Raw genomic sequence first — 26,642 nt, forward strand, 5'->3', positions numbered from 1 at the left:
CAGACGAACGTATATCGGCTCGGTTTTCACGCCGAGCCGATATACGTTGTCTTCGTGTGCGGGGGGGGGGGGGGGGGGGGAGGATGGAAGAGCCAGGAACAGGAACTGAGCTCCCGCCCCCTCTCCGCCCCTCTGCACTATTTGCAATGGGGAGAGGCGGGGCGGGGTTAAGTTCCCAAGAATAAGCTCCTCCCCTACCAAGCCTCTCCCCATTGCAAATAGTGCAGAGGGGCGGAGAGGAGGCAGACAGGGGGTGGGAGCTCAGTTCCTGCTCCTGGCTCTTCCATCCTCCCCCCCCCCCCCTGCAGATGAGGACGACGTATATCGGCTCGGCGTGAAAACCAAGCCGATATACGTTCGTGGGAATGCAGCCTCAATCTGAGGCCCCATTCAGAGGGCAGTATTTTGGATCAGCATTTCGAAGCCAACCGTAAGTGAGTCCAAAACAAGGAAGTGATGCAGATCTTTGTATTATAGTTTTTCTCTGTAGGTTCCAATCTTGATTGTGGCTGCCAAATACATCTGGCGCCTGATGTGTATGTTCACCTTCAGGCCTCATTCATATGGGCATATTTCAGATGTAATGCCCGGATCCCTCACAGTTTTACCAAACTTAAGGGGGCCGCCTGGTGAGGATAACCCAATTTTAAAATGAAACCCGCTGCTGTGCTGTCAGAGATCATTGACTGTAAGTGGTAGGTACCACCCACTTGACATATTGACAGCGCCAGGAGCCAAACCTAAGAGCTTGTTCAGACAAAGGAAAGCAAGTATGGAAAAACTGGGGCTAGTCTCAGCAAGGTCCTAAGCTCTGGAGCCATGCAGCCAGCACCATGTGTTTACCCAATCTATCTTCTTTGACTCTTTTGCTAGCCATGCCAATTTAGATGATAGCAGGACTCTCGGCTGTTTTGTGGCCAGAACCCAGCCATGTTTTAGCTGCTCTGTGGGACTCTTACCTTTAGGGCTCCTTCACACTGATGATTGCGAAATCGCATCAAAGTCGCAATTTCACTCATGAGATGTCTGAACGTCAGCGATGCTTTTTCTTGCAAAAATATTACTGCCGCTTGCGATTTTCTCACACGATAGACAATAAGAGTTTCTAATGTTCATCGCACGAAAATCACAAGTTCATGTGTTGCGATGCAATAAAAAGAAGGCTTCATAGGGAAACATGGTCGATAAAAAAAGCAAAATGCAGAAAGATATGACATGCGAATTACAAACCTCGCATGAGTGAAAACATCGCAGATGTGAATGAAGCCATTGAAAAGCATGAGTTTTAGAATTCTGTGCTTTCGCTCTCGTATTGCACTAAAGTCACACGATTTTCTCGCAAGTGTGAAGGCACCCTTAGGGATGCAATCATGCCACAGGAGGCAACGCAAGTTGTGATAAATCCCACATCAAAATCCACAGGCTACCTGCAGATTTTGATGCAGAATTGAAAATGGTATCCTGGTTTTCCTAGGGGGGCTTACTCTTTTTCTGCCGTTATACAATGGCGCTATCTGCTGGCTAAAGCCAGTACTGCATGAGGTGACACGTTGGATAGGCTCCGACAGCAGAGAGGCTGGCAATATACAGTAAGAGAACCCTGACGGACGTCTTCCAACATCGGAGCTGTATAGCCTTAAATCATAATGTCTTTAGACATCAGACAGTGGATTGGAAAGGGCTAAAACCTACCTGCACTTCTGCATCAAAATCCACCATTAGATCTGCAGATTTAGGTGCTGATTTGTCTGAGTCCTCCGACGCCATTCTTCCCCCGCGTTAAAGATCCCTTAGTTTACAGCTGGGCCGAATGCAAAATCTCTAAACTTCTATGGCAGCATGAAAGTTTTCTTTAGAACTAAAGCCTTACTTCATTCAAAAACGTAAAGTTCTGGTGACGCCCATCGAGGAAGAACTGCGGTAACGGCTAGATTTATTTACCTAATTAACTCTGCTGTCTGTTTTTGACACCCAACCTCAGAGAATGAATGTGTTCTCCTCTTCACTGCTGTCTGTGCGTTCAAATATTTCTTTCCCTATTTAATCTGCTGTATATAAGAACAGACCAACCCCGCATCAATAAGAAGCGGATCCGGTATCTGACATTAACAACTTGGAATGGTTACACCTCGCTGTACTCCATCACACTCACTGTATTCTCACTCAGCCACAACGGGCTGCCAGCTTGGGATTTTGACTTCTCCAGATGCAGCGAATGACAGCCCTGCAGATTGGTTGGGTAATATACCTGTTCATGTAGAGAATTCTACCCGAGCGCCTTAAATACCTGCACCCTCAGCTCTATAGGTGGTCACATCGGTGGGACGGGATAACACAAATATCAGCTCTGTAGGAGTATTAGAGATGTACAAGACAAAACTGAGGAATTTCTCCACTTAACAATGGTTTCAAATCCATATTGTTTTTGCTTTTTTAAAAAGTTTTCCAACCCCCCCCCAAAAAAGGAGATTCCAATACTGTAAGAAAAGGAAGGCCTTGAAAATACATAAAGATGGGATGAGGTTACCTTTAAACCCAAAATTAGCGTTGCAGGCGGGGTGCACTTGCCTGCAGATCGCCAACTCTCAGGCCGGAACGGGCAGCGACCATGTAGAAGTACTCTCTGGAGACGCGGATTTCCTTTAGAACCTGGCTCCTGCCAGTCTTTATTCACAGTAGAACCAACATATACAGAGTCCATATAGCGCTCAAGAACATAAAAGTCCACCGGCCAGCAGAAGCTTAGCTCTGCTGCACAGGTCCTCTCTGGCCCACTCAGCCAACATCTCCCTGGGTGTAGCAGGAATGTACCCTTATATCCAACTTCCTGACCACACCTATGGGCGGTTTCCCTTTTCTCAGGCACCAGAATGCCTGTATGTTGCCCCCTACAGGCCATTCTCTGTAGTGCACCTCTACAGTAGACAATAGGCCAAGTGCATGACTTCTATCTTCCCTATTCTTTGAATCTTTAGGGTAAGATATGTAGGGGTGAGGGCTATTTCAGACAACCGTATATCAGCCGGGTATTCACGCCGGCCAATATACGTTGTCTTTCTCTGCAGGGGGAGGAGGCTGGAAGAGTCGGGGAGGATTTGCTCTGAGCTCCCGCCCCTTCTCTCGCTCCCGCATTGTGGCATCTAGATCTTTTATCAGATGAGTTCTGGATCCTGTGAGGTCAGATGTGTTCGTTAAAACATTCCAAAAGCAGGATGACAAGGCGGCTGCCGCCTGCTACGACCTCATTCACCCGTTTAGCTGGTGCTTCACATGTCTGTAATACAGATAAGTGTGTAATATGTGGTTTCAGAGTCCTGGGAGCCGCTTGTGTTCTACATGCATAATGTCCTGCAGCGTTGTGTTACCCATCACATACAGACTATTCCAGGTACCTTGGGGAGTTATTAGGGTTGTAACTAGAGATGAGCGAGCGTAAGGCAAACTACTAAAGCGAGTAGTGCCTTATGAGAGTACCTGCCCGCTTGTCTCTAAAGATTCGGGTGCCGGAGGATCTCTCTCTCTCACCCCCCCCCCCCTGCCCCCCCACTCACTCCCGCAACTCACCACTCTCCCCCGCCGGCACCCGAATCCTTAGAGACAAGCGGGCAGGTACTCGCATAAGGCACTACTTGCTCGAGTAGTTTGCTCGCTCATCTCTAGTTATAAACACTTGTTTTTAATGACAACATCGTATTTCTGTATCCTCCTTTGCCCGCACTTTTGCCTGAAAAAAAAGAATTGAATTGCCACTTCAATATTTTCTCAGAATAGATCACCCCAAAATCATATCATTGGATACATGGAAGTAGACAGATTCTATATACATCCAGTGATATAATTTTGGGGTGACCGGTTCTGGAAAAATATTAAAATAATTCAATGTTTTTAGGCAAAAGTGCATCAAATTGGGATACAGGAATTAGAGTTTGCAAAAAAAAAAATGTTAAAACCCTGTTATACACCATAAACCCCACGGCTTCTGAGAGCCGACGAATGTAGCACAAGTCACCGCAGTAAACGGACGCCGTCAAATATAACAAAAATATCTTTATTACAATACAAAAGGAGTACATGTTGTGGATGTTCTAGGCGAATAGGAATGTCCTGGTTTACTTCATCTTTGTGACAAATCTCTGCGCCCAACTCTGGAATGAAGCACCTCCTCCCCCTCCTCTCAATGTGCACCAAGAGGAAATGTCACGCTCCCATATGTCCTCTCATTTCTCCAAGGGAGCGTAGTTTAAAAGCTTCTCTATGAGATCCACGTGAGCGAGGAGCATCCGGCGGCAGCAGTACCTCTTCAGACCCAAGGCATCCAGCGCATCACTAGAAAGAGAGGGAAGGCAGATGCCATCATTACCACCCAACAGGGCAAGGGCACTATGGGTTTTATCAATCTGAGGTGACGGCAAACTGTCATCACATCTGAGCTAACAGCTGAAGCAAACCTGGCCTGTAGATGTATTCTGCACTGTACCGCCAAACCATCCACAGGATCGGACGGCTGCGAACCTCATCGATACTTCCTACCATGTCAGGTCTACAGCTGCTTTTCAGACAAGGCCGTGTAGCCGGGTCCTGCAGTCATACTGCCACTTACCTCGAGGTACCTCCTTCACACGAGACAACTGTTGGGCACATAAGTGTCTGCCATTCTTCCCAGCGACTATTGTTCCTGCGCTTTCTTTCACACAGGAGCGATGGTCATCAGTGATTGGAGACGAAGCGCGTCAAGATCTCTTCCGCCTGACGCCATTCGCACTGAATGACTCCCGTTTAAAAAAAGCGACTAAAGAGCAATTTTTCCGCTCTGTGTAGTGGGCTGAAATGAAGCAACCAAGTAGTGATTTTTCGCTCAGCGCCCTTGGTTGTTGTGTGTTCACATGTACTACTATTGCCGAAAAGGGAGTGAATTTCTTACCGAAAATTCCTTTTTCCCGAGCCATCCTGACGGCAGACATGGAGGTTGCACCTTGACCTTGTAGGGACAGGAAGCAAGAGACTTCAAAAGGCTCCTCCTGCCTCCCATTCACCAGTGTCTTCTAAATTACTTACATGGACATGTCGTGGTTAACCAAGGAAGATTTTATTGCTCCGAGACAAAATTAACATGGTTAGTTCTTTTGAAAATAAACAATAAGAGGGTAAACTTACCCGGATTAACCAAAGAAATTATGCACAAATTTACCGCATAAACAAAACTGTCCAACATAGGAGCCTCTGGGCTACTGGTTCGTGCCCGCACAGGCGTAGGTACCACCGTGTGAATTTTCGGGAGGGAAATACGTGCCGTCAGGATGGCTCGGGAAAAAGGAATTTTCGGTAAGAAATTCACTCCCTTTTCCCAGCGCCATCCTGACGGCAGACATGGAGTATACCAAATTAACTCTCAGGGAGGGACCACTGCTTGCAGGACCTTTCTCCCGAAAGAGAGATCGGAGGAGAGGTCCGTATTCAGCCTGTAGTGTTTTGTGAAGGTATGCAGGTTGGACCATGTGGCTGCCTTACAGATTTGTTCTGGCGTGGCCATGGCCCTCTCTGCCCAGGAGCAGGAGACTGCCCTGGTTGAATGGGCCTTGAGTCCTTCAGGGATAGAACTGTTGCCGGAAGAGTAGGCCTGCTGGATGGTGGATTTTATCCAGCGGCTAATGGATCTTCTAGAAGCCGCTCTTCCTCTGCCCGGCCCCTGGAATTGGACAAAAAGACAATCAGCCTTCCTGAAAGATGAGGTCTGCTCTAGGTAGCATAAAATGGCCCTCCTTACATCCAGGCTATGGTAGTCTCTTTCCCTATCGGTTTGGGGATTTTGACAGAAGGATGGGAGAACAATTTCTTGCTGTCTATGGAATTTTGAGGCTACCTTTGGGAGAAAGAAGGGGTCTGTTTTTAGTATGACCCTATCGTCCTGGATTAATAGGTAGGGTGTCTTACAAGATAGGGCCTTAAGCTCGCTCACACGCCTTGCCGTTGTGATAGCTACTAAGAACACGGTTTTGAACGTGAGGAACCTAATTGGTATCTGCTCGATAGGCTCAAAGGGGGGTTTGCACAGGTTTTGGAGGACTAAGTTTAGATCCCATGGGGGAACCATACTGCGGATAACTGGCCTCATTCTCTCTGCTGCTTTCATAAACCTGCGGATTAGTCTATGCTCTGCTAGGGGCTGATCTAGGATGGCCGAGAGTGCTGACACCTGCACCTTCAGGGTTGCCGGCCTCAGGTTTTTGTCTAGACCCTCCTGGAGGAAATCCAAAATCTCCGCCACAGAAGTGTCGAGATTGGAGACTTCCAACCCCCTCCAGGAGGAGAATCTTTTCCAGATTTTATTATATATAGCAGAGGTGACGGGTTTACGGGACTGGCGTAACGTCGCGATGACCCTAGAGGACAGACCTTGACTTAGTAGCGTCTGTTCCTCAATATCCAGACCGCGAGGTTCAGTCTCTCTAAGTTGGGGCACCGAACTGGGCCCTGCGTTAGAAGATCCATCCTGGATGGAAGGCGGATTGGTTCCGTGATGGCGAGTTTTAGGAGTACCGGAAACCATGCCCTTTTTTCCCAGTGTGGAGCAATTAGGATCAGTGTGATGTTGCTCTGCTGGACCTTCTGGAGAACCCTCGGGATCAGGGGTATGGGGGGAAAGGCGTATGCCAGACTGAAGTCCCAACTCTGGGAAAAGGCGTCTAACCCCTCGGCCCTGTCCTTCGGATCTAGGGAAAAGAAGGCGGGGCATTTTGAGTTTTTCTGGTCGCGAACAAGTCCACCTGTGGACTGCCCCAGGTTTCTGCAATATGACGGAACTCCTCTCGATTCAGCGACCATTCTCCGGGGTCCAGGCGTCTTCGACTGAGGAAGTCGGCTGTCTGGTTCTGGGACCCCTTGAGGTGGACCGCTGTCAGGGATTGTACTGTGGCCTCGGCCCATCTGAAGATCCGGGCTGTTAGTTTCAGCAGATGCACGTTTCTGGTGCCCCCCTGGTGGCGAATAAGCGAAACGGCGGTCACATTATCAGAGAAGACTTTTATGTGCCTCTTCTTTAGAATATCCTGGGATCTGTGAAGCGCTTCCCAGATGGCCCTAAGTTCTCTGTAATTCGATGTCTGGGTACGCAGCGTCAGGCCCCACTCGCCCTGGAGCAGGCGCTGCCCTACTTGTGCTCCCCAGCCAGACTGGCTCGCATCGGTTACTATCGTGATGAAGGGTTCTGCCACCCATGGTGACTCAGCCTGTAGAGTGTGGGTTGACCGCCACCAGCGGAGGGACTTTAAGACAGATGATGACATGGGCATCCTCTTATCCAGGGAGATGGGTGTCCCATCCCAGTTACCCAGGATGGCTCTCTGTAGTGTTCTGGAGTGCGCCTGGGCCCAAGGGATAATGCCGATGCAGGAGGTCATGAGGCCCAGGAGCCTCATTGCGTCCCTAATTACCATTTGTTTTTTCCTGGCCGCCCTCCTGTGCTGCCAATCTAAGACTTTCCTGTCTGAGTGGAGGCAAGGACAAGGTCTGAGATACTGAGTCTAGCCGCACCCCCAGGAAGGTTTTCTGTGTTTCGGGGAGAAGACTAGACTTGGGGAAGTTGACTATCCACCCCAATCTTTGAAATAGAGAGATGACTCTGCTAGTGTTGTCTCTGAGGGTCTTGGATGAGGAGGCGATTACCAGGAAGTCGTCCAGGTACGGGATGATATTTATACCTGCTACATGGAGATGCGCCACCATCTCTGCCACTATTTTAGAGAATACTCGGGGTGCTGTAGAGATGCCAAAGGGTAGGCACTGAAACTGAAAATGGCGTACCCGACTCCCTATTCTGATGGCAAACCTCAGGTATTTATGGTGTTCTAGCAGGACTGGGACGTGGTAGTACGCGTCTTTTAAGTCGACGGTACTCATAAAGTCTCCTCTTTCGATCAGGGTTACCGCTGACCGAACTGTCTCCATTTTAAACCTTTTGTAGGTAATAAATTTATTCAGGCCCTTCAGATTCAGAATCATTCGAAAACTGCCGTTTGGCTTTTTTATCAGAAATAAAGGCGAGTAGAATCCCTGGCCCTGCTCTACTGTGGGGACCCGAACTACCGCCCCCATTTGCAGCAGTTTAAGGATTTCATTTTCAAAGATATCCTGCATGGCAGGGGATTGTGTGGGGGTGATTCTGAAGAAATTGGGGGGCCGGGTGAAGAATTCTATCCTGTACCCCTGGGCTATGAGCTGCAGGACCCACGGGTTATCCGTTATCTCCTGCCATTCTCGGGAAAAATTTAGTAACCTGCCCCCCACCTGGTATTTCTTCTATAGGGGTAGGGGTTGTTTTTATCTTACCCCTGCCTCCTTTGGGGTAGGACCAGCGCCCAGTTTTTCCTTTGCCCCGGTATGGCTTGAAGGATGGCTGGCGTTTGTAGGAAAATCCCGTTCTGGCTTGATCCGGGAAACTGTGAGTTTTGTCCGTGGCTCTTTTCAGGATCTCCTCTAAATCCGCGCCAAAAATGTGCTGGCCATGAAAGGGGATGGAACACAGTCTTCCTTTAGAGGCTGTATCTGCCTTCCAGGTTTTCAGCCAGACTGCCCGTCTGGCCATGTTGGATAATGCGGCGCTTCTGGCCGCCAGCCTCATGGACTCGGCAGATGCGTCTGCCAGGAAGCCTGTTGCGGACTTTAGTAAAGGCATACATTCCAGCAACGCCTCTCTGGGGGCCTTCTGTTTGATTTGGTCATCTAGTTCCCCTAACCAGAGGAACATAGACCTTGCTACGGAAGTCGCTGCGATGTTGGACTCTAGCGTGTAGGCCGTCGTTTGCCAGGCCCGTTTCATCAATGAATCAACCCTGTTGTCCATTGGGTCTCTAAGATGTGAGGAGTCCTCAAATGGCAGGGCTGTCTTCTTTGCCATTCTGGCCACCTGTGCGTCTACTTTAGGGACTTCTTCGTAGACGCTCACATCCTCCTCCGCGAAGCGGAGTCTTTGTTTGTACTCGCGGGACAGGAAGAGATGTCTGTCCGCAGTAGCCCATTCATGCATGATTACTTTTTTCAAAGTATCATTGACTGGGAACACGATGCGATTCCTTGGCCTGAGCCCGCCAAACATGTCGTCCTGTACGGACCTAGGCTCCACCGCATCTTCTAGCTTCATTGTATCCCTGACGGCTCTAATCAGGTCATCCAGGTCCCCGGATGAGAAAAAATACTTCTTATCCTCATCCTTGGTGTCAGAGGGACGGTCTGAGAGTTCGCCGTCTGACAGGTCGCCTGGGGATTGCTCAGAGTCTGAGCTCGACAGCCGTATGTGGCTTGCTCTCTTAGTGGCCTTTTTTTCCCGCTGGGCTGGGGGGAGGCTGGAGATCGATGCCCGGACCTCCTCCCTGACTAGGGATCTAATATCCTCCCTAAATGCGGCCTGTTCATCCGTGAGGATCTTTGAAGTACAGTCTTGACATAACGGTTTTTTGTACGCCTCATCTAACTTTTTGAGGCACAGGGCGCATTTCTTGCACTTTTTCCTAAGGTCTTGCTTAGACCGGGTGGATTCCCTGTCCTGCAAAAGACACATGCATGCACATAAGGGAAAAACACCTACACAATGTTAATCCCTGGGCATAACATTCCTGCAGCAAGTCACACTTACGGTTTGCAGGGCTTCCATCTCTGAATCCTTTGCAGTCATACTTGCCAAAAGTGTAGACAGGATCAGGCCGACAGATAAATCCTTCCCTGAAGGTGTACTGTCAGTGGAAGCTTGCCGGGGGGTCTCCATTTTTAAATCTCCCGCTGGGTCCGGTCAGCTGGCGGCGTCTGACGTCACCGCGTCACGCCGCGTCCTTAGCTCCGCCCCCCGACGTTGCGCGCGGCCGCGCCGGCGTCCTGGAGGAGAGAGGCTTCTGAGCCCATGGCCCGCCGCTCTCCCCGGCTGAAAGACGCTGCCGTACATGATGCAGGAGCGGACTCAAGGACCTCTGGTCCGCCGCTCCGATGCGCTGCGGTGGTGATCCCCGGGCGGTCAGACCCGTGGCCTGCCGTGCTCCCGGACCGCGCTGACTCTCCGGAGGTAAGCGGGGAAGCAGCCCCATGGACCGTCCGCCCCGCTGTCAGCAGATTCCTTCTGGAGAAGGTGAGAGGGGAAAACGGCCCGCCGATGTAATCCTGTGGCTCCCTGGAGGGAGCACCTCTTGCATGTCCCTGTAGGGACAGGAAGCACTGGTGAATGGGAGGCAGGAGGAGCCTTTTGAAGTCTCTTGCTTCCTGTCCCTACAAGGTCAAGGTGCAACCTCCATGTCTGCCGTCAGGATGGCGCTGGGAAAAGTGCCGATTCAGGCCTCTTTCACATGGGCAACAGCGATACTGCCACGAGAAAAATCGCAGAGATAACGCTGTGCTTTCCCGCGGCGATATCGCAATACTGTCGCTACAAAGTCACGCGAATCTGCAGTGCTCTTTTGACAGGGTTTGGGGGGGGGGGGGGGGGGGGCTTGAACTATAAGCCCTACCCTGAAAATTAGCCCTAGCTGCAGTAAAGTAAAAAAAATGAATCACCTAACAGTCGCTGTCAGATCCGCCGCACACCTCCTCATTGAATAGTTCATTGAGCGCTGCGATTCAGCCAATCAGAGCCAGCACTTCCTGGAGGCGGGGATTTCGAACCTTCAAGCCAGGAAGAGTTTGCTGAAAACTACAAGCAAGTCTGCTGGAGCTGAAGAGGAGACATGCGGCAGACCCGACAGCGGCGGTTAGGGGATTGTATTTTAATGCAGCTAGGGCTTATACAGTAGGACTTCCTACTGTAAAAGTTGCATCACACTACCCAAAAAACGTGATTTCCTGTGATGCAACAGAAAGGAAGGCTCCATAGGAAAACATGGGCTACAAAACATTGCAAATTGCGGCAATATTTAGCAACCTACAATTATTTATTCTCGCAATGTAGCCGGCTACAAAACATCGCTAATATGAAGGAACCCATTGAAAAGCATGGGCTTCATATACATGTGGGCTGTAGTGCTGTTGCAAAAAAACAAAAAACAAAAGACGATTTTGTTGCCGGCCTCAAGCAATTATTTGGGTGATAATCGCCCCATGTGAAAGATACCTTTACCTATATTTAGTACGTTAATAGGAAGTAGAAGAGGGAGAAGGATGACTGCAGGATCAGACTACACAGGACTCATTTGTTGTCTGTCACCATGGAGATGCATAGGTTTGCAGAGGAGCTACAGATACAAAACACTTGTCATTAAAAATGTCCTACTATTTGCATAGTTCATCCCCCCCCCCCTCCCCCTCCATAAAGTCAGACAAGGGCCGACACTGGATTGGGAAAAAAGTGTTAAGACATTGAAAAGCTATTGTCATCTTACCTAAACAGAACACAACCTATTGTAAACTAATTAGAAAGTGTAAACAAACTATGGCAAAGTTTTCATAACGTGTCATAAAAGTTTAAAGGGGTTTTCCAGGGAAATCTCTCCGGATGGGCCATCAATAGTTGATCAGCTGGGCTCCAATTTTAATAAATCATTGATTCTAATGAAAGCTACAATTCCAAGCGCCATCAACTACAAGGGCCTCGGAGCAGCAGCTTCTTCCGCTTCGTATGCATGTGTTGTGGCACTGACAGCGGCCGCCTGATCAGCCGGGACCAACGATCTAAGGATAGGTCATCGATAGCATTTCCCAGGAAGAATCCCTTTAAACTTTGCTGCGTCTTAAGTTTTTAGGACTGAAGAACTTTTATTTCTTCATTTTGCCTTTAAACAGCCTGCTGATCAGAGTAACAAGTAACTGCAGTAAAGTCCGCCGATGGAGCTATGAGGGCGGTGAACGTACCCTTCGGTGTACTCCGCCTGCAGCAGCCCGAGGTACGCCTCCCACTTGTTTCCAACGATCTTCCCGCATGTGAAGCATCTGACAGGGATAATCATTCTGGTGAATCTCTTGCGGAAAAGAGAAGACGTGAAATTAGGTCACAAGCCGTGATAAGATCCAGTTATATAACAAGAAACGCTCCGGCGGGACCTCTCCGTGCCCTCGCTGTGGGCTGAGGGGGGCGCCGGAGACATGACTGCGAGGAGATAAGCCAGTGTATCAGCCGGTAATATCATGATCTATGTACGGCGCTCGCTGCACGCCGTGTTCCATCATTCACCCGCGCCGACAGACCTGATTGGATTAAGTAGCGATTTCTCCAGAAGGAGATCCTGGCTGCAGGACGATAGGTAGCAGCAGATGCCCTTTACAAGATGGCATGTGATCCGTATCGGTCCCACGACAACTTCCGACTATCGCTAGTTGAATCATTGCAGCCGCGGAACCTCAGAGGTGACAGATTGCAGGGAAGACCTTGTTAGCCGAAGACCAGCTCATGGCGGATTGGACCAAGAGCATACTGAAGTTGACTGCACAAGCCGTGGTGATCGACAGAACCACATGCCAATACCGCCATCTGACAGGTGGCATCTGGATTTGCTATTGTATCAACGGGCACATCCAGACGCCACCCGGCCATCAGTAGCGAGTCTCATGCAGTTAGGCCTGGCTCACATGGGCGGATTCCAAATGCGGAATCCACGGCAAAATACGGGCATTGAAAAGCATGTGAATTAGCTTTTTTACTCACACCCTCGAATATGAATTGCGTAATTCGTGAGCGGAGGAGAAAAAAAAAACTATTTTGCTGCGGATTCTGTGTGAACGGCCTCCATTGATGTCTCTGGAGGCCGACCGACTAGCAGCCCATACACAATTAATATTGCGTAGGGGCCACAGGGTCGCCGGGCACACAGCTGGAATTCGCTGCGAAATTTGGTATAGTTGTGATCGTACTGACCCACCGAATAATTTAAAAAAAAAAACTATTTAGTTTTTGTCGCAGTATGTATGCTGCAAAAACAAAGATAGCAAAATTGCGGGTCCCCCCCCCATCCCCCTCCAGCTTCCCCTCTATTTCACTGCTAGAATTCTTTTTTTCTGTACGTTATAGGGTACAATAGCACCACTGAAAATTACAAGTCATCCCACAAAATAACAAGCCCTCAGACGGCGACGTCAATGGAGATAGAAGAGAGTTACGATCTTTTGGACAGTGGGGAGGAAAAAAAAAGACTAAAATCTGAAAAAAAAAAAAGAAACAAATGTAAGTGTGTCCTTAAGGGTTAATGATAGTCCCTATGCTGGACCGCCGAGGATGTTAGCACTAGGCCGGGCTCACAGGAACGGGTTGGATCCCGCAGAAGATCCTGACCCCGGCCGGTGACCCCGTGTGCGGCACTTACCTGTATTACATATGACCACGGAGGCGCGCAGGCAGCCACACACAGTACGGGTTTATTTATCCGCTTGTGTACGTCCCCCCACCATGTTAATGGCGGATGTGCTGCGGGCCGTCCGTGTAGATCCCGCAGTAACATAGAGCAAGCTGCGATTCTTCTTCCGCTCGCAGAATAAGCAAATTCATACCCGCGAGTGCGAAGGACCATTCAAAGATGCTAGCCTTTCAATGCCGCGTTTCACTGCGGATCATCTGCGTGGACGTCGATCGCGGAATCCGCAATTCTAATCCGATCGTGCGAGACCAGCCTTAACCCTTTCCAATACACTGTCTGACGTCTAAAGACATTTTGATTAAAGGCTGTACAGCTTCTGATGTCAGAAGACGTCCGGCAGGGTATTTTTACTGTAGATTACTGGCCGCTCTGTTGTCGGGGGCCTCTCCAGAATGTCCCATACCGCAGTACTGGCTCTAGCCAACAGATGGCGCTATTGTATAATGGCAGAAAGAGAAAGCCGCCTAGGAAACCCTGAACCCAAATTTGGATTGCAAAGGGTTAAAGCAAAAAAAAAAAAATGCGCCAAACTGCTTCTCTGACTATCTGATGCAAGCACCAGTATGCCGCTGGCAACCCATCTGTAACATGGGTTGTGCAGGGAACTGAGCCGCCAATACCAAACACAACCCATTGGCAAGGGTGGCGCTGTGTTTAGAATAAATTAGCCATACTTCTCTAACCTTGGACCACCCCTTTAAGGTTCTCCTGGGCGCACCGGATGGGCCCACATGTTTGGATCAAGTTGTGCTCTGAGAATCCTGCAGTTAGTATGTGCCGGTTTCCACCTCTCCGCAGATCTTGTGTGCGGGCGCTGTAGGCGTTTGTTACTGCGATCGTCGCGGCCATAACTCTTGGGCTCCTTCATAATATATTTGATGAATATTGACTTGTCTCATAGCATTACACACTGCACCAGCGTTGATTGGCCAGTGCAGGTCATGTGATCGGCGCCGGCCAGTAGGAGCAGCAGGTGTGCATACTAAGCACATTAGGTAGTGAGAAGTGGTGCCCAGCCCGGAGGGGCCTTAAAGAGTATACAAGACCGCCAGGGCCCCTGAACACGGTGTGGCACTATGGTAGATCCGGTATTGTGCTTCCATTATGGGCAGATGCGAGTGTGAACATAGCCTAATCAGAGTAGATGGAGGACCCGGCACGTCTACACGCCATCTGCGCAGCCCACTGATGCCCATAGGAGCCGTGTAATACTTCACTTATCCCTGCGCTGCAAAAACACTGCACACCGCCAATCCCCGGGGCGGCCGTCACTGCAGGGAGCGCCAATACAGCGCAACGGGCTGGGTGGGTATTGCAGGTGCAGCTCTTGTTGGAGTCAATGGGAGCTGAGCTGCAGTACCAAGCAGGGCCACTGCACTACGGTCAGCGCTACTGCTTCCTGCAGTGACAGCATAGCCCTGATTGGCAGCCGGACGATAACTCACCAGCACGGCCAAATTAAGCCCAAAGGCCGATATTTATTCTTCACCGACCATATTAATGATCAGTAAAAATAATAGTCTGCGGCCGGGCAGCAGCCCCGCGCCATCTGGGGGGCCCACAGGTGAGCGAGCGGGCCCTCCACTGTCACTAGAACACAGGTAAATATGCAGAGATAAGCCACGCCCCTAACCACACCCCCCTTTACCTTGGCTGGGGATAGAGGAGACAGCGCTAGCCGCTCATAGGACCCCATGTTAAAAACAATTGCCGTCCACCGCACAGCGCAGCCTCGAACAATGGGACCAGCTACTGAATGACAGCAAGCAGAGATCCTGAACACCGCGGGGGCTTCACGCAGGAAGCACGCGGGGAGATGGTCTTCTGCCTGTACAGTCCCCCATACAGCAATGACTTCTACAACCCCGGCCGCACGAGCTGGTAGAGATCTGCGACCTCCTGACTCCTCCGGCTCCCCGTAGTTGTGCTGATGTTACATGGCTGTCTGCTAACGCTATACAGTTACACGAGGTCTCACCTCTCCGGACCGCCGGCTGCTTCGCCACTACACACGCGCGACGTCCAAACATGTGACTCCTAAGGCCCGCCCCCTCAAGCGACGTCGGCGTCTTCTAGGTCTCTGCTACCTCCGTCGTTACGCCGGCTCACTAGGTTTAGTCGAGCGCCCTCTGGTGTACGGGAGGGGGTAGTGCGGTGCAAGCGGTGAGCGCAGCTGTGAGGGATGAGCAGAGCGTGAGGACCGGGGAGACAGACAGCTGCGGCCAGCAGGTACCGTCCAGTCTATACTGCTACATATATGTATACTGTGCTGTGTGTATACTGCCCTGTGTGCAGGGGGCAGCCGCGGGGGAGCGCAGCTACTGGCTGTCACTGAGCACAAGTCCCATCCTACAGCAAGCAACAAGTTCACACAGAGGGAGAGCAGCGGTCCGCAGCGATCAGATCCTGCCGGCGGTATCTAAGCTCCTCAGTCACTGCCTTAGATACAGTGTAGATACATGTGCTGGATGTAAGGTCTATGGGACCAGCAGTGTCATCTCTGATACCATATATATATATATATATATATATATATATATATATATATATATACTGCGAGGGAGGAAACAGCAGAAGTGTGTGTGTATGTATGTGTGTACACGTGTGTGTGTGTGTATGTGTATATATATATATATATATATGAGTAGCACCAGGCAGCTGCAGGTAAGGGGATGAGATCTGGTCAGTGGGGCGGTGGAGCCCATCTAGTTGGTGCTGATAAATGGATACAATGTATCAGTCCTGTCTTCCCTACTTCTCGCAGAGAGCCACCTTGTAGTCCTAAATTTGGAGAATCTGTTTCCGAGATGGACTCCTGAATTAGGGTCACCCCCCCCCCCCCCCTTCTCTCTCGATGTCCCATTTTTGGCAAAGGGGAGAAAAACCAGGTTTCCCCCTGTGGCCAATACACCCCAAATACGTGGCTGTAAAAACATTGAGCTTTCGACACAAAAATGGAATTCTTTTCTATTTCTTCCAGCCTTTTTGTTGCGGATGTAACCGAATGTGTCCAGAAACCTGTACCCCTCGCTTAGGGCGGCCGCACACGGGCGGGAGCGGATTCATGCACACATTTGCGCATTGCATTTTTCTCACTGATTTCAATGGAGTTTCAAAAAAATGAAATCCCAGACTTGCATAGTTTTGCGCACCTGCGTGTATTTTACCGCACTCTCGCACATGCACGCCCTGCACACTTACACAAGCCGCGCTCACTGATTTCAGAGGTCAGTTAATTAGTTTTATATGCGCTAGTTTCTTAACAATGCTTTTTCCCTTTTTTTTTCTACACCCGCGAGGCAAATAAAGAAGCGCCAATTCAATAGCTGATGTTCTTGTACGCCGTGTATCGCGCACTCTAAGGCCGCTTTCACACGACCGAGAAAATCGTGCGATATTTGTGCATTGTGAGATGCACGGATGTGAATCCCGCATGGAGGAAACAATTCCAGGAAAGTACGACCATGCTCCTTACCAAAAACTAGTAGGACACAGATAGCAAGGCGGATACACAACCTCCACAGGGTGCAGAAAGCCCAAATACTTCAAGGAGGAGCTTATAACAGGTGCAAAGTACTAATGAACAACCGATCACATGACCTACAGAGAGGGGAGGGGCCAGCCAGTGCTACACCTGCACACAGGTAAAGTGTGGGCAGGTCACTGTCACGGCCGTATGTAAATCCGCACAAAGTATGCAGAAAACCTGCGTATTTATGGAAGTACTTACACAGTGTATTTACGCACGCAAAAACCCACAGGAGCTGACTTCACCATTAGAGGTCCTACCCGCTAGCGATATGTTTTCTTGTGATGCGAGAGTGAGTGAAAACGCATGATTATTAAACCAATGATTTTTTCACTTGTTTTAATACTCACTTGCGTGATGTTTTCACTGAAGCCTCGCAGCGCTAAGAAAAATCTACACCATTGCCCATTGTTTTGAATAAAGGGCTGAGCACTGCCTGTGATTGGCTGAGTGCTGTGACCAATCACAGGCAGCGCTCAGCTGTCATTCAATGATGGCTAGGTGCTGCCTCTGATTGGTCACCGCGCTCAGCCAATCAGAGGCAGCGCTTTTTGAAGGAGGGGATTTTTCAATCCCTGGCCTCCAAAAGACTGGTGCTGGAGAGAAAAGCTGGACGGCTCTTCTAGGTGAGGACTGATTTTCAGTGAAGGGCTTATATTTCAAGCCCTTCCCCGAAAAAGCATCGCTGCGGGGGTTGCCTGCAACCTCTTGCTCTCGGTGGGGCGGCAGCAGCGCCCGGGGACACACTGGGTAGACTTTTGGATGTCGCCTAACCCCTAGACCCTTCCTAAACTACATCTTCCAAACAGCGTCCTGAGTAGAGAGGAGTGAGCGTACTCGCTAAGGCAAACTACTCGAGCGAGTATTGCCTTATGCGAGTACCTGCCCGCTCGTCTCTAAAGATTGCCGGCGGGGAGCGGCGGGGGAGAACGGGGGGAAGATCTCTCTCTCACTCTCCCCCCCCCCTCTCCTCCCTGCTCACTCCCGCAACTCATCGCTCTCCCCTGCCGGCACCTGAATCTTTTGAGACAAGTGGGCAGGTACTCACATAAGGCAGTACTCGCTCGAGTAGTTTGCCTTAGCGAGTACGCTTGCTCATCTCTAGTCCTGAGTCAAAGTCCGGTTGACATTGGAAAAGCCCTTCGCCAATTCTATAGCAATGTATATGCTAGGAAGCCCTTTTCTTACCAAACGTGTAAGAATTATTTGGACAGGCACTACCGCGGCTGAGGCCAGAACACCGTGACCTCCTGGAAAGGGAAATTATGTTAGATAAAACACAGAAAGCAATTAAATTGCTCAAACCAGCTGGGCCCCTAGACCCGATAGCTTTTCTAATATATATTCTAAGAAGTTCTTCTCCACTTTAGGGGAACCACTAATAGACTTTTTCAATTCTCTTCACCAGGAGCTGTACCTTTCCCTCATGGCTAATCGTGCTTAGATTCAAGTTATGCCCAAACCTAATAAAGCTCATACCTCCGGCAAATTCTATTGCCCCATGCCTTTAATAACGATTGGAAGATTCTCACTAAAATAATGGCCACTAGACTTCACTTCTAGAAGCCAATATGTCCGCCCTGATCAAGTAGGACTTATTCCAGGCCGCCAAATTACCAACCAGGCAGCAAACTGATGTCCCTTCAGCAATACATTCAAACTGAGATGAGGAAGGTCTTCTCCTTAGTTTAGACTTTAGGCCTTCGATTCGGTTTCCTGGCATTACTTATCTTTTGTTTTAGAGGGAATGGACTTTGGGACTACTTTTAGATCTACCATATACAATCTTTGTACTCTTCCTCATCAGCTTTTGTCAGAATTCGCAGCTTTGATTCCGACACCTGGAACAATTGAAAGTGGAACCAGGCAGAGCTCTCACCGTTGTTGTTCATGCTAGCAGTTCAACCTACACATGTTACGGGCTTCCATATTGGAGGGCAAGAACACAAACATGCTCTACCTGCTGACAATATCCTACTATTCTACTATCCTCCCTCCTCCATATTTAACATATCCTGGACAAGTTTGGCTCGGTCTCAGAGTTTATAATTCCAAATTTTTAGCTCTAAATCTAAATCTACCGCCCCTAAAGCTCAACTTGCTGTACTTGGTAATAAATCTTACTGACTCTTCATGGCTCTATACTGAGCTAATATCCCTCTCTGATCAAATGTCTGGAACAGGACCTTAGACTTGGTCCTCCTATAATATATCTTGGTTTAGCAGGATCCACTTGGTTTCCTAAAGTCTTATATATATATATTTTATGCTTTGCTTATCTCCCCATTGCAGTTTTGAAATGCCTTCAATCCAAGCGCTGGTCTTTTGTTTGGTTCAACAAGTTAGGCGCATCCACAAATCTATGTTATACGCACCCTGTAATGTGGGAAGCCTGGATGTCCCTAATCTTTAAAAATACCACCATGTGGTCCAACTGGCACAACTACTAGACTATATTTTCCCATCACTGTAGACTTATATGGGTTAATATAAAATCCCTTGCAGCCTTCCTTCACCCTCTTGAACAAATTCTTTGGTGTGGAACCAGGAACAGACCTGCAATTGTGTCCTGCCCTATGCTCTTCTATATATGTAATACAGTCTCATGTGGATTTAGAATCCTCTCCAAGGTCTACTCTAATTTCATTACACCTATAGATAAACGCGCTCATCATATGCAGAGATGGGAAGCAGACCTGGGTGAAGGTGTCCCATTGAGTAGAGCTGACTAACGGGACGAATGTTGGGCAAAGTATGCCTGACACTCGTCCCTGTGTGTCTTCACTCCCGTGCTGCTGCACAGGAGCTAGTATCGCTGGCTCGTGCACAAAGGGGCCACCAGGGGCCAGGGAGGCTGCAGGAGATTTCTCTCCTTACTCTCCCCCACCCCTCTCCATTCACTTAACACAGCAGGTGTTCAGTACTGAACAGCTGCTATTTACACTGAGCAATTAGTGATCAGCTCATCGTCCATCGTTTATGCAGCATAGACGATGAACAATGAGCTGAACACTCATCATTCAGTGTAGATAGCGGCAATTCAATACTGAACGGCTGCTATGTTATGTCAATGGAGAGGGGCGGGGGGAGAGTGAGGAGAGAAATCTCCTCCAGCCTCCCTGCTGTGAGCCAGCGATACTGGCTTCTGTGCAGCAGCTCGAGAGCGAGTATATGCGGGGAAGAGAGAGTTATAAGTTGGGAAGACACTATGGGAAAGTGTGAAGTTGGATGTGATAGTCAAAGTCAAGGAGAGAATCCTTTCTGACAAGGGTGTGCCACAGAAAACCTAGGATGGATTGCTGATGCTGGGGCCATCATTGGCGTCTGGCCTTGCACCCTATTCTTAGCAGAATGGTGCAGCGGAGTGGGTTGTGTTGAAGACTGAGGCGGGTCTGAAATGTTTGAGTGGCCAAATTGGTCCAGACTTTGTTTGGAGCCTCAGGCCACCAGTCTGTAAGGGCCCATTCACATCTCGTTATTCTTTACATCATGGCTTTCCATCAGGGGTTACAATGTCTGTTGCTGAAACGAACACCACATTTCTGTCACTTCTATAAAGAATACTTCTGTAAAGCATTACAATATGTGAATTGACCCTAACGGCGACGGAGACCACCGGCAGAGCACCGAGGGATTGGAAAGCATTGTATCGGGAATCAAGCAGAGCCATCACCCTACGAACCGCTGATCTCATCAGATTGTTGGGCCGCAGGAGCTGTGCCTATCCTACTGGAGAAAACTGTCTTCTGCTGCGTTGCGTGTGTATATGGTGTACAAAGACCGTCCCTAATGGTGTATTTACACGGGCGAGATTCACATGCGATCTCTGTGCATTGCAAGATTCACACTTGAATAGAACCCATTATTTTAACCCTTTCCAATCCACTGTCTGACGTCCAAAGACATTCTGATCGAAGGCTGCACAGCTCCGATGTCGGAAGACGTCTGGCAGGGTATTCTTACTGTATATTACTGGCCGCTCTGTTGTCGGGGGCCTCACCAGCATATCTCATATCGCATTACTGGCTCTAGCCAACAGATGGCACCATTGTATAGTGGCAGAAAGAGAAAGCCCACTAGGAAACCCTGAATCTAAAATTGGATTGCAAAGGGTTAAATGGATGCATTTACATGGGCGACTTTTCTCTTGCAGCGATGTTGCAAAATTGGAAAATTTCCCGCAAGTCATATCTTTGGGCGATTCTATGCAGGAATTGCCCAATATTTCCTATGGGAGGCAAAAAAAAGCGCATCGCACTGGAACGCACAGTGCTGTGTAAAAGTCCTTATGAACAAGCTTAAAGGGGTTGTCTCGCGAAAGCAAGTGGGGTTCAGCACTTCTGTATGGCCATATTAATGCACTTTGTAATATACATCGTGCATTAAATATGAGCCATACAGAAGTTATTCACTTACCCACTCCGTTGCTGGCGTCCTCGTCTCCATGGCTCCGTCTAACTTCAGCGTCTAATCGCCCGATTAGACGCGCTTGCGCAGAAGGGTCTTCTGCCTTCGGCTCTGTCCGGCAGCAGCGGCGTTCTGGCTCCGCCCCCGTCTAAGCGTCATCGCGTAGCTCCGCCCCGTCACGTGTGCTGATTCCAGCCTGCTGATTGGCTGGAATCGGCACACGTGACGGGGCGGAGCTACGCGTAGAAGGGGCGGAGCCAGAACGACGCTGCTGACGGACAGACCCGAAGGCAGAAGACCCTTCTGCGCAAGCGCGTCTAATCAGCCGATTAGACGCTGAAGTTAGACGGAGCCATAGAGACGGCATGCACTTTTTAATTTTCCTTCAGACTTGCGGATACAAATTGCATTTTCCGTGAGCGGTGGAAAAATTGCAGCATGCTTTTGCCATAAATTCGCGTGGACGGCCTCCATCGATGTCAGTGGAAGTGTCCGACCCACAGCCGATACGCAATTAACATTGCGTGTGGCCTGCGGGTACCCGTGTCATCGCCAAGCAATGGTGCAGGAAATACAAACAAACATAAAAAAACTGTACTGCGAATGACCGCCTGCGAGCCTCCGTGGCCATCTGCAATACAGTAGGGTGCCGTATTCAGAGTCACCTGCTAGGCTCGCTGCCGGAATCCGCTGCGGGCCTCTGACCCAGTCATGGTTTTGGTTGACGTCGGCTTTGGGTTATTTTCTTCTCTATGTGTATATTTTTATTTTATTCTGTAACTTTTTTTACTTATGTAATTATTTTTTTTTTTACTATCTATGTCCCACATGACGTCATAGAAGACCTCTAGCGGACATTAACATGTTGTGTTTTTTGTTTATGTTTTTTTATCTGATATCCATAGGAGCCCCAGTTATAGGGGAAAACATCCCCTGTAGTGACAGTAGTCACTGACAGAGCTGATCAGTTATACTTCCCCTTTTACTTCTTGGCACATAGCGCTCGTTGAACGCTGTGTACTAGGGAAAGGAGAAGACCTAAAGACTGCTTCTTCCTTCTCCTTCGGGTTCTCAGCTGTCACTAACAGCTGACAACTCGTCCTGCTTCTGCTTGATTGCAGAAGCAGAGGCTTTTTTTATTTTTTATCCCGAGCTGTATTTTTACTATCGGCCAGGATTACAGCCCTGGACCAAGTGCAGTAAATTTACAGCGCTTGGTCCTTTAATAGGTTATAAAGGAGACAAGCTACTACGTCTACTGTTATAGCTACAACTACTGATACCAGTGTGAAGGGCATTGTATTTCTTTTGTTTGCTGGATGAACCGTTTGTTCCTTTTTATTTTTGTTCGTGTGACTAAACCAACACAATTGGATGGTACCGCTTGTCTGGTGGTCAGTTCCTACAGTACCTTGAAGAACTGATGCTGTTATGAAGGCAGGGGGCGGTCACACCAAATATTGATATGATTTAGATTTCTCTTTGGTTCTTTCACTTTGTATTTTGCTAAGTGACCAAAAAACTATTAACCCTTCTATTTCTGAAAGCATTCTTACTTGGCAGCATTTTTCCCCACCTGTTGTAAACCTTCACACAGTACTGTAAATGCATTTTATTTTATTTTTTTTAGCAATGCGATTTTCCTAATTTTACTATTAAACAACATGCAATAATAGTTGCAGGAGAAATGTCAGGTTTAGGGTTCATTCACACAGTTGTGTTTGTGCAGCGTATTATATGTGCGGTGGCCGAACGCAGACCTTGCCGGGTGAGGGAGACAGCGGGGTTTAGTAGGTGGTTGTCACGGTTGGCTCTACTGCTCCACTCCATTGGTCGGCTGTGGCCTGGCTCAACCACTCGCCCGTTGCAAAATGACCATAGACAAATAGCTTGTGTCATCAATTCCCTTCTGGGTCAAGTTGACGATTACAGAAAACAGTCCAGCCAGAAATAGTTTGGTAAATAAAAGATACAAAGTTTACTCAACTCTTCAATAAAGTCCACAACAAATTTCAAACGATATTCTTACAGCGACAACGCTCAACATGAATTTAGTTGTCAGGCAGAGGTTACTACACACGGTCGCTCTTGCTATTCTGAGGGCATTCTTAATGGTGAAATAAAGGAACTTTTCATTAGTTTCTCCCGTGGCCACTATCCTTTCTGGTTGTTCAGCGGTGGCTTACTCATGGTTGTGTGCTGTCTCTTCAGGGTAAGGCCTTGGGTACTGGTGCATCTTGTCTCCACCGGAACTATGGGTGGAGACAAGGGTTTGTCCTGGCGTGGACTTAGGGAATGCCCCAAACTCCTGAGTGGCTGACGCAGTGCTGTGAACTTTCCGTGTGCAGGGCGCTCCCTTCTCCCCTGCCTGCTGCTCTGCCATTGTCAGTGGATTTCCGCTTGTGTACCATGTGAGTTACACGGGCGGCCGCTCCCATGCGAGGGTGTCAGTGCCAGCTCCGCCACGGATAACTACGCTCAGAGGCGGCGGTCCTTTCCCCAACTCTAGTGCTGTCACCCTCCAAATCTTCCGATCCGCATCCTGCAGCATCCAGGGCACTCTGTTTCGCTGTACTCGCTGATGCTGCTTCTTGGCCAGCTAGTAGCGCCACATATACTCCTTTAACCCTACCCCTAACACTAACTCTCACCCTAACCCTTCAGCCAGCACAAACCTCAGGCAATGCTACTCCTTTAACCGTACCAGTAACCCTAACTCTCCTGGCACGGCAAACCCCCCTGCTACAGCTGTCAGCGTAACCCTAACCCTACAGCCAGACAATCAGGAGCTTGGGGGCGTAAATAGGGTGGATACAGTCCATCACTATGTCTCCACCCATACTTCTGGTGGAGACAAGATACACCAGTACCGAGGCCTTGTCCCATCTGGGCATGACCATTCAAGCGGGAGTGAAATAGACTCTCTCTCTTCCCTGAGTAATTGCTACTTTCCCTTTAGGCCTCATGTCCACTTGCACAGATTCCACTTCTGAATCCCACACCGTAATCCAGCTGTGCCCGCAGACATGGACAGGAAAATACATTTTCTTACCTGTCCAGCTCCAGTACAGGTCTCCACTGTGCCGGCTAGGTCTTCTTTCTTCAGCACGGCAGATGCGTCCTGACACATCAGCAATGTGCCAGATGCATGCGCAGTGCATTTAAAAAAAAAAAAAAATCTCCTACTTTCCAGTGGATCCGCAGCACGCCCACAGTGACAGAGTGACAGCGGTGGCTGTGCCACAGATCAGACAGATTCCATTGACTTCAATAGAAGCCGTCCTGTGGGATCCCCAGAAAAATGGAGCATACTACGATTTCTTCCCGAGCGTGTGATTATGCCAGCAAAAGATCACATCCGCATGCTCTTAATTGTTTTGCAGATGCTAATGCATCCCTATTGGTGCAGGAGACTCGCATGGATTTTATAATTAAAATTATATTAGAGGGGGGACTCTCCCAAACTCATATTTATAAACTCCCCCCTGGCTAGACCCTAGGGATTCTGGGTGAACTATTTTAACCAATCCCAGGACTGCCTTTGGGTGTGACTCACAAGACACATGAGGGTAGGGTGCCTCACATCCCAACATATACAAGTTGGATATACACAACGCCAGACATTTAACCGGACAGTGAATCATCACCAGACCCCTCCATTACAGGTGACAGACAATAAAGGCCCTTTTACACACAACAATTATTGCTCAAAATTCGCTCAAAAGTCATCTTTTGAGCAATAATTGTTGTGTGTCAATGTGTCCATCTTTAACTTTTCTGCCGAACGATGATTTTATGTTCAGCATAAAATCCATCGTTCGGCAGAAGAGCTGATAGCAGGGACTTCACGCTGTGTTCTTCCCAGGCAGCGCTGATAACATTGTCTCAGCTGTCAGCCTCGCGGCAGAACAAAGGGAACATATTCAGAGAACAGACCACCCGCTGCTCTCTGAATACAGCTCCCAGCGGCTCACATGCATTAATAAGCTACTAATTGGCATTAGTACCAATTTGTAGTTTATGCAAAATGATCACTCAGAAGCCCCTCCTTGTATCTTTCCAGCTGTATCATGTCAGTGTATAACATATATCCATTACATCGCAGTGCGCATGAGGTCTATGACGATGGTGCTAAATGTCACGTATGTCAGATAATAAGAAATGTGAAAAGCTCCCGGAAGCTTCTGGTTCTGTTTGCTGTCATTTAGAATAAAGCCTTCTGATCGCGGCTCCTTCTAGTCTTTTGCATTTGCAGCTTGTATTTCTTAAACATCTTTCATGTTGATTTCAAGTGCGCGATCAGCATTTGTTTTTTGTAAATTAGCATAACCCTCTGATGGCGTAGTGCGCACCTGTGTGCCCGTCCTGACACCTGCAGCGCTCTGAGCACGTGCAGGCGGAGGCCGTTCTTACAGAGCTTACCAGCAGTCCATATACTAGCAGCAAGGACATAGTATGTACAGGGGTGGACCAAAATATGGAAACGCCATAAGAATGCATACCTGGGATTATAAATCCTTTCAATAAGACATGTAAATATGACAGACACTGCCGAAGTGAACATCTGCCCAAGCAACAGGTCCCATTGGTCAGGGGTTTGAACCACTCAGCTGCTGTTACCAGCTGGCTTCCAAAACGTACCAGAGCAGGGCAAGAGGTGAAATAAACACAAATTTGGCGGGAAAGCTATCAGCCAAGCAGGGGTCAATTCTAGTGCGGGCCTTACACGGATGGCTACTGTTAAAGTCAATGGAAGCCATCCTGCATTGCTTCTGCAGTGAGCACTGCAGAAGGGTCGCGGAATTCGTGTCCTACGTGGGTAACGCTGTACTGCGCATGTGCAACGGCTGGCACATCCGCAGCACAGAAGAAGAGAAAAAATGACCGGTACTCAGGGGTCGCCGCTGAGGCACAGGGTCAAATTCTGGTGCGGGATGCCACATCCGGAATCCAACTTGGTCGTGTGCGTGCAGCCTGAGGCTGAGTTTCCACGTCTTGACCAAGATGCATTCCAAATGGCTCCAATATGCAGACCAGAAGAGTTTTCAAACTAATTGCACTTAAAAGCAAGTTGGTTGATGACCGGGCGGTTAATGTTGCTGCAGAATTGTGCAGTCATTAAAGGAGTTTTCCAATAGTAAAATAACTTTTTCACAATGGCGTCCCCACACTCATTGCCTACCCAGATACCTGGTGACCCATCTTGATGCCCTTCTTAAGCCACCGCTGCACATAGACTGAAGCAGCTTCTAGGGCATCCTCTGTGCAAGCTCAGCTCTGCAGGCTATTCTTCTCATGCCTCATTTGTGGCCACAAGAGCTTCCAGGCCTCCTCTTCTGCACATGCTGAAGCATGCAATATCCGGTCTGGTCCCTAATTCCCCGTAC

The 26,642-nt window shown here is 48.9% G+C and overlaps 2 protein-coding genes across 5 annotated transcripts in view; one reads left to right on the forward strand and one right to left on the reverse strand.

Annotated features, from left to right (window-relative positions):
- Positions 1–4,032: 4,032 nt before the first annotated feature.
- On the reverse strand, positions 4,033–15,351 carry POLR2L (RNA polymerase II, I and III subunit L). The gene is made up of 3 exons (XM_066583025.1): positions 15,298–15,351; positions 11,824–11,928; positions 4,033–4,326 (listed from the first exon to the last, which is right to left on the reverse strand). Exons 2-3 carry the CDS (start codon positions 11,916–11,918, stop codon positions 4,218–4,220), a joined length of 204 nt encoding a protein of 67 aa, XP_066439122.1. The 5' UTR covers positions 11,919–11,928; positions 15,298–15,351; the 3' UTR covers positions 4,033–4,217.
- Positions 15,352–15,456: 105 nt separating this feature from the next.
- Positions 15,457–26,642, forward strand: part of TSPAN4 (tetraspanin 4) — a 529,911-nt gene continuing 518,725 nt past the window's right edge. For 3 of the 4 annotated variants that reach the window (XM_066583029.1, XM_066583028.1, XM_066583035.1), the window contains exon 1: positions 15,457–15,548. The gene's annotated coding sequence lies outside the window, so the exon portion shown is untranslated. The remainder of the gene's footprint in view (positions 15,549–26,642) is intronic. The other variant, XM_066583030.1, reaches the window with a different exon arrangement.

The sequence above is a fragment of the Eleutherodactylus coqui genome, chromosome 11, assembly GCF_035609145.1.
Source record: "Eleutherodactylus coqui strain aEleCoq1 chromosome 11, aEleCoq1.hap1, whole genome shotgun sequence".
In the NCBI taxonomy this organism is placed as follows: Eukaryota; Metazoa; Chordata; class Amphibia; order Anura; family Eleutherodactylidae; genus Eleutherodactylus; species Eleutherodactylus coqui.

Excerpts from the sequence above, each read along its gene's own strand:
- POLR2L (XM_066583025.1), bottom strand. The coding sequence starts at position 11,918 with ATGATTATCCCTGTCAGATGCTTCACATGCGGGAAGATCGTTGGAAAC. Across the intron at positions 4,327-11,823 it reads CAGGCGGAGTACACCGAAGG|TGATGCGCTGGATGCCTTGG; the intron begins GTACGTTCACCG and ends CTCTCTTTCTAG.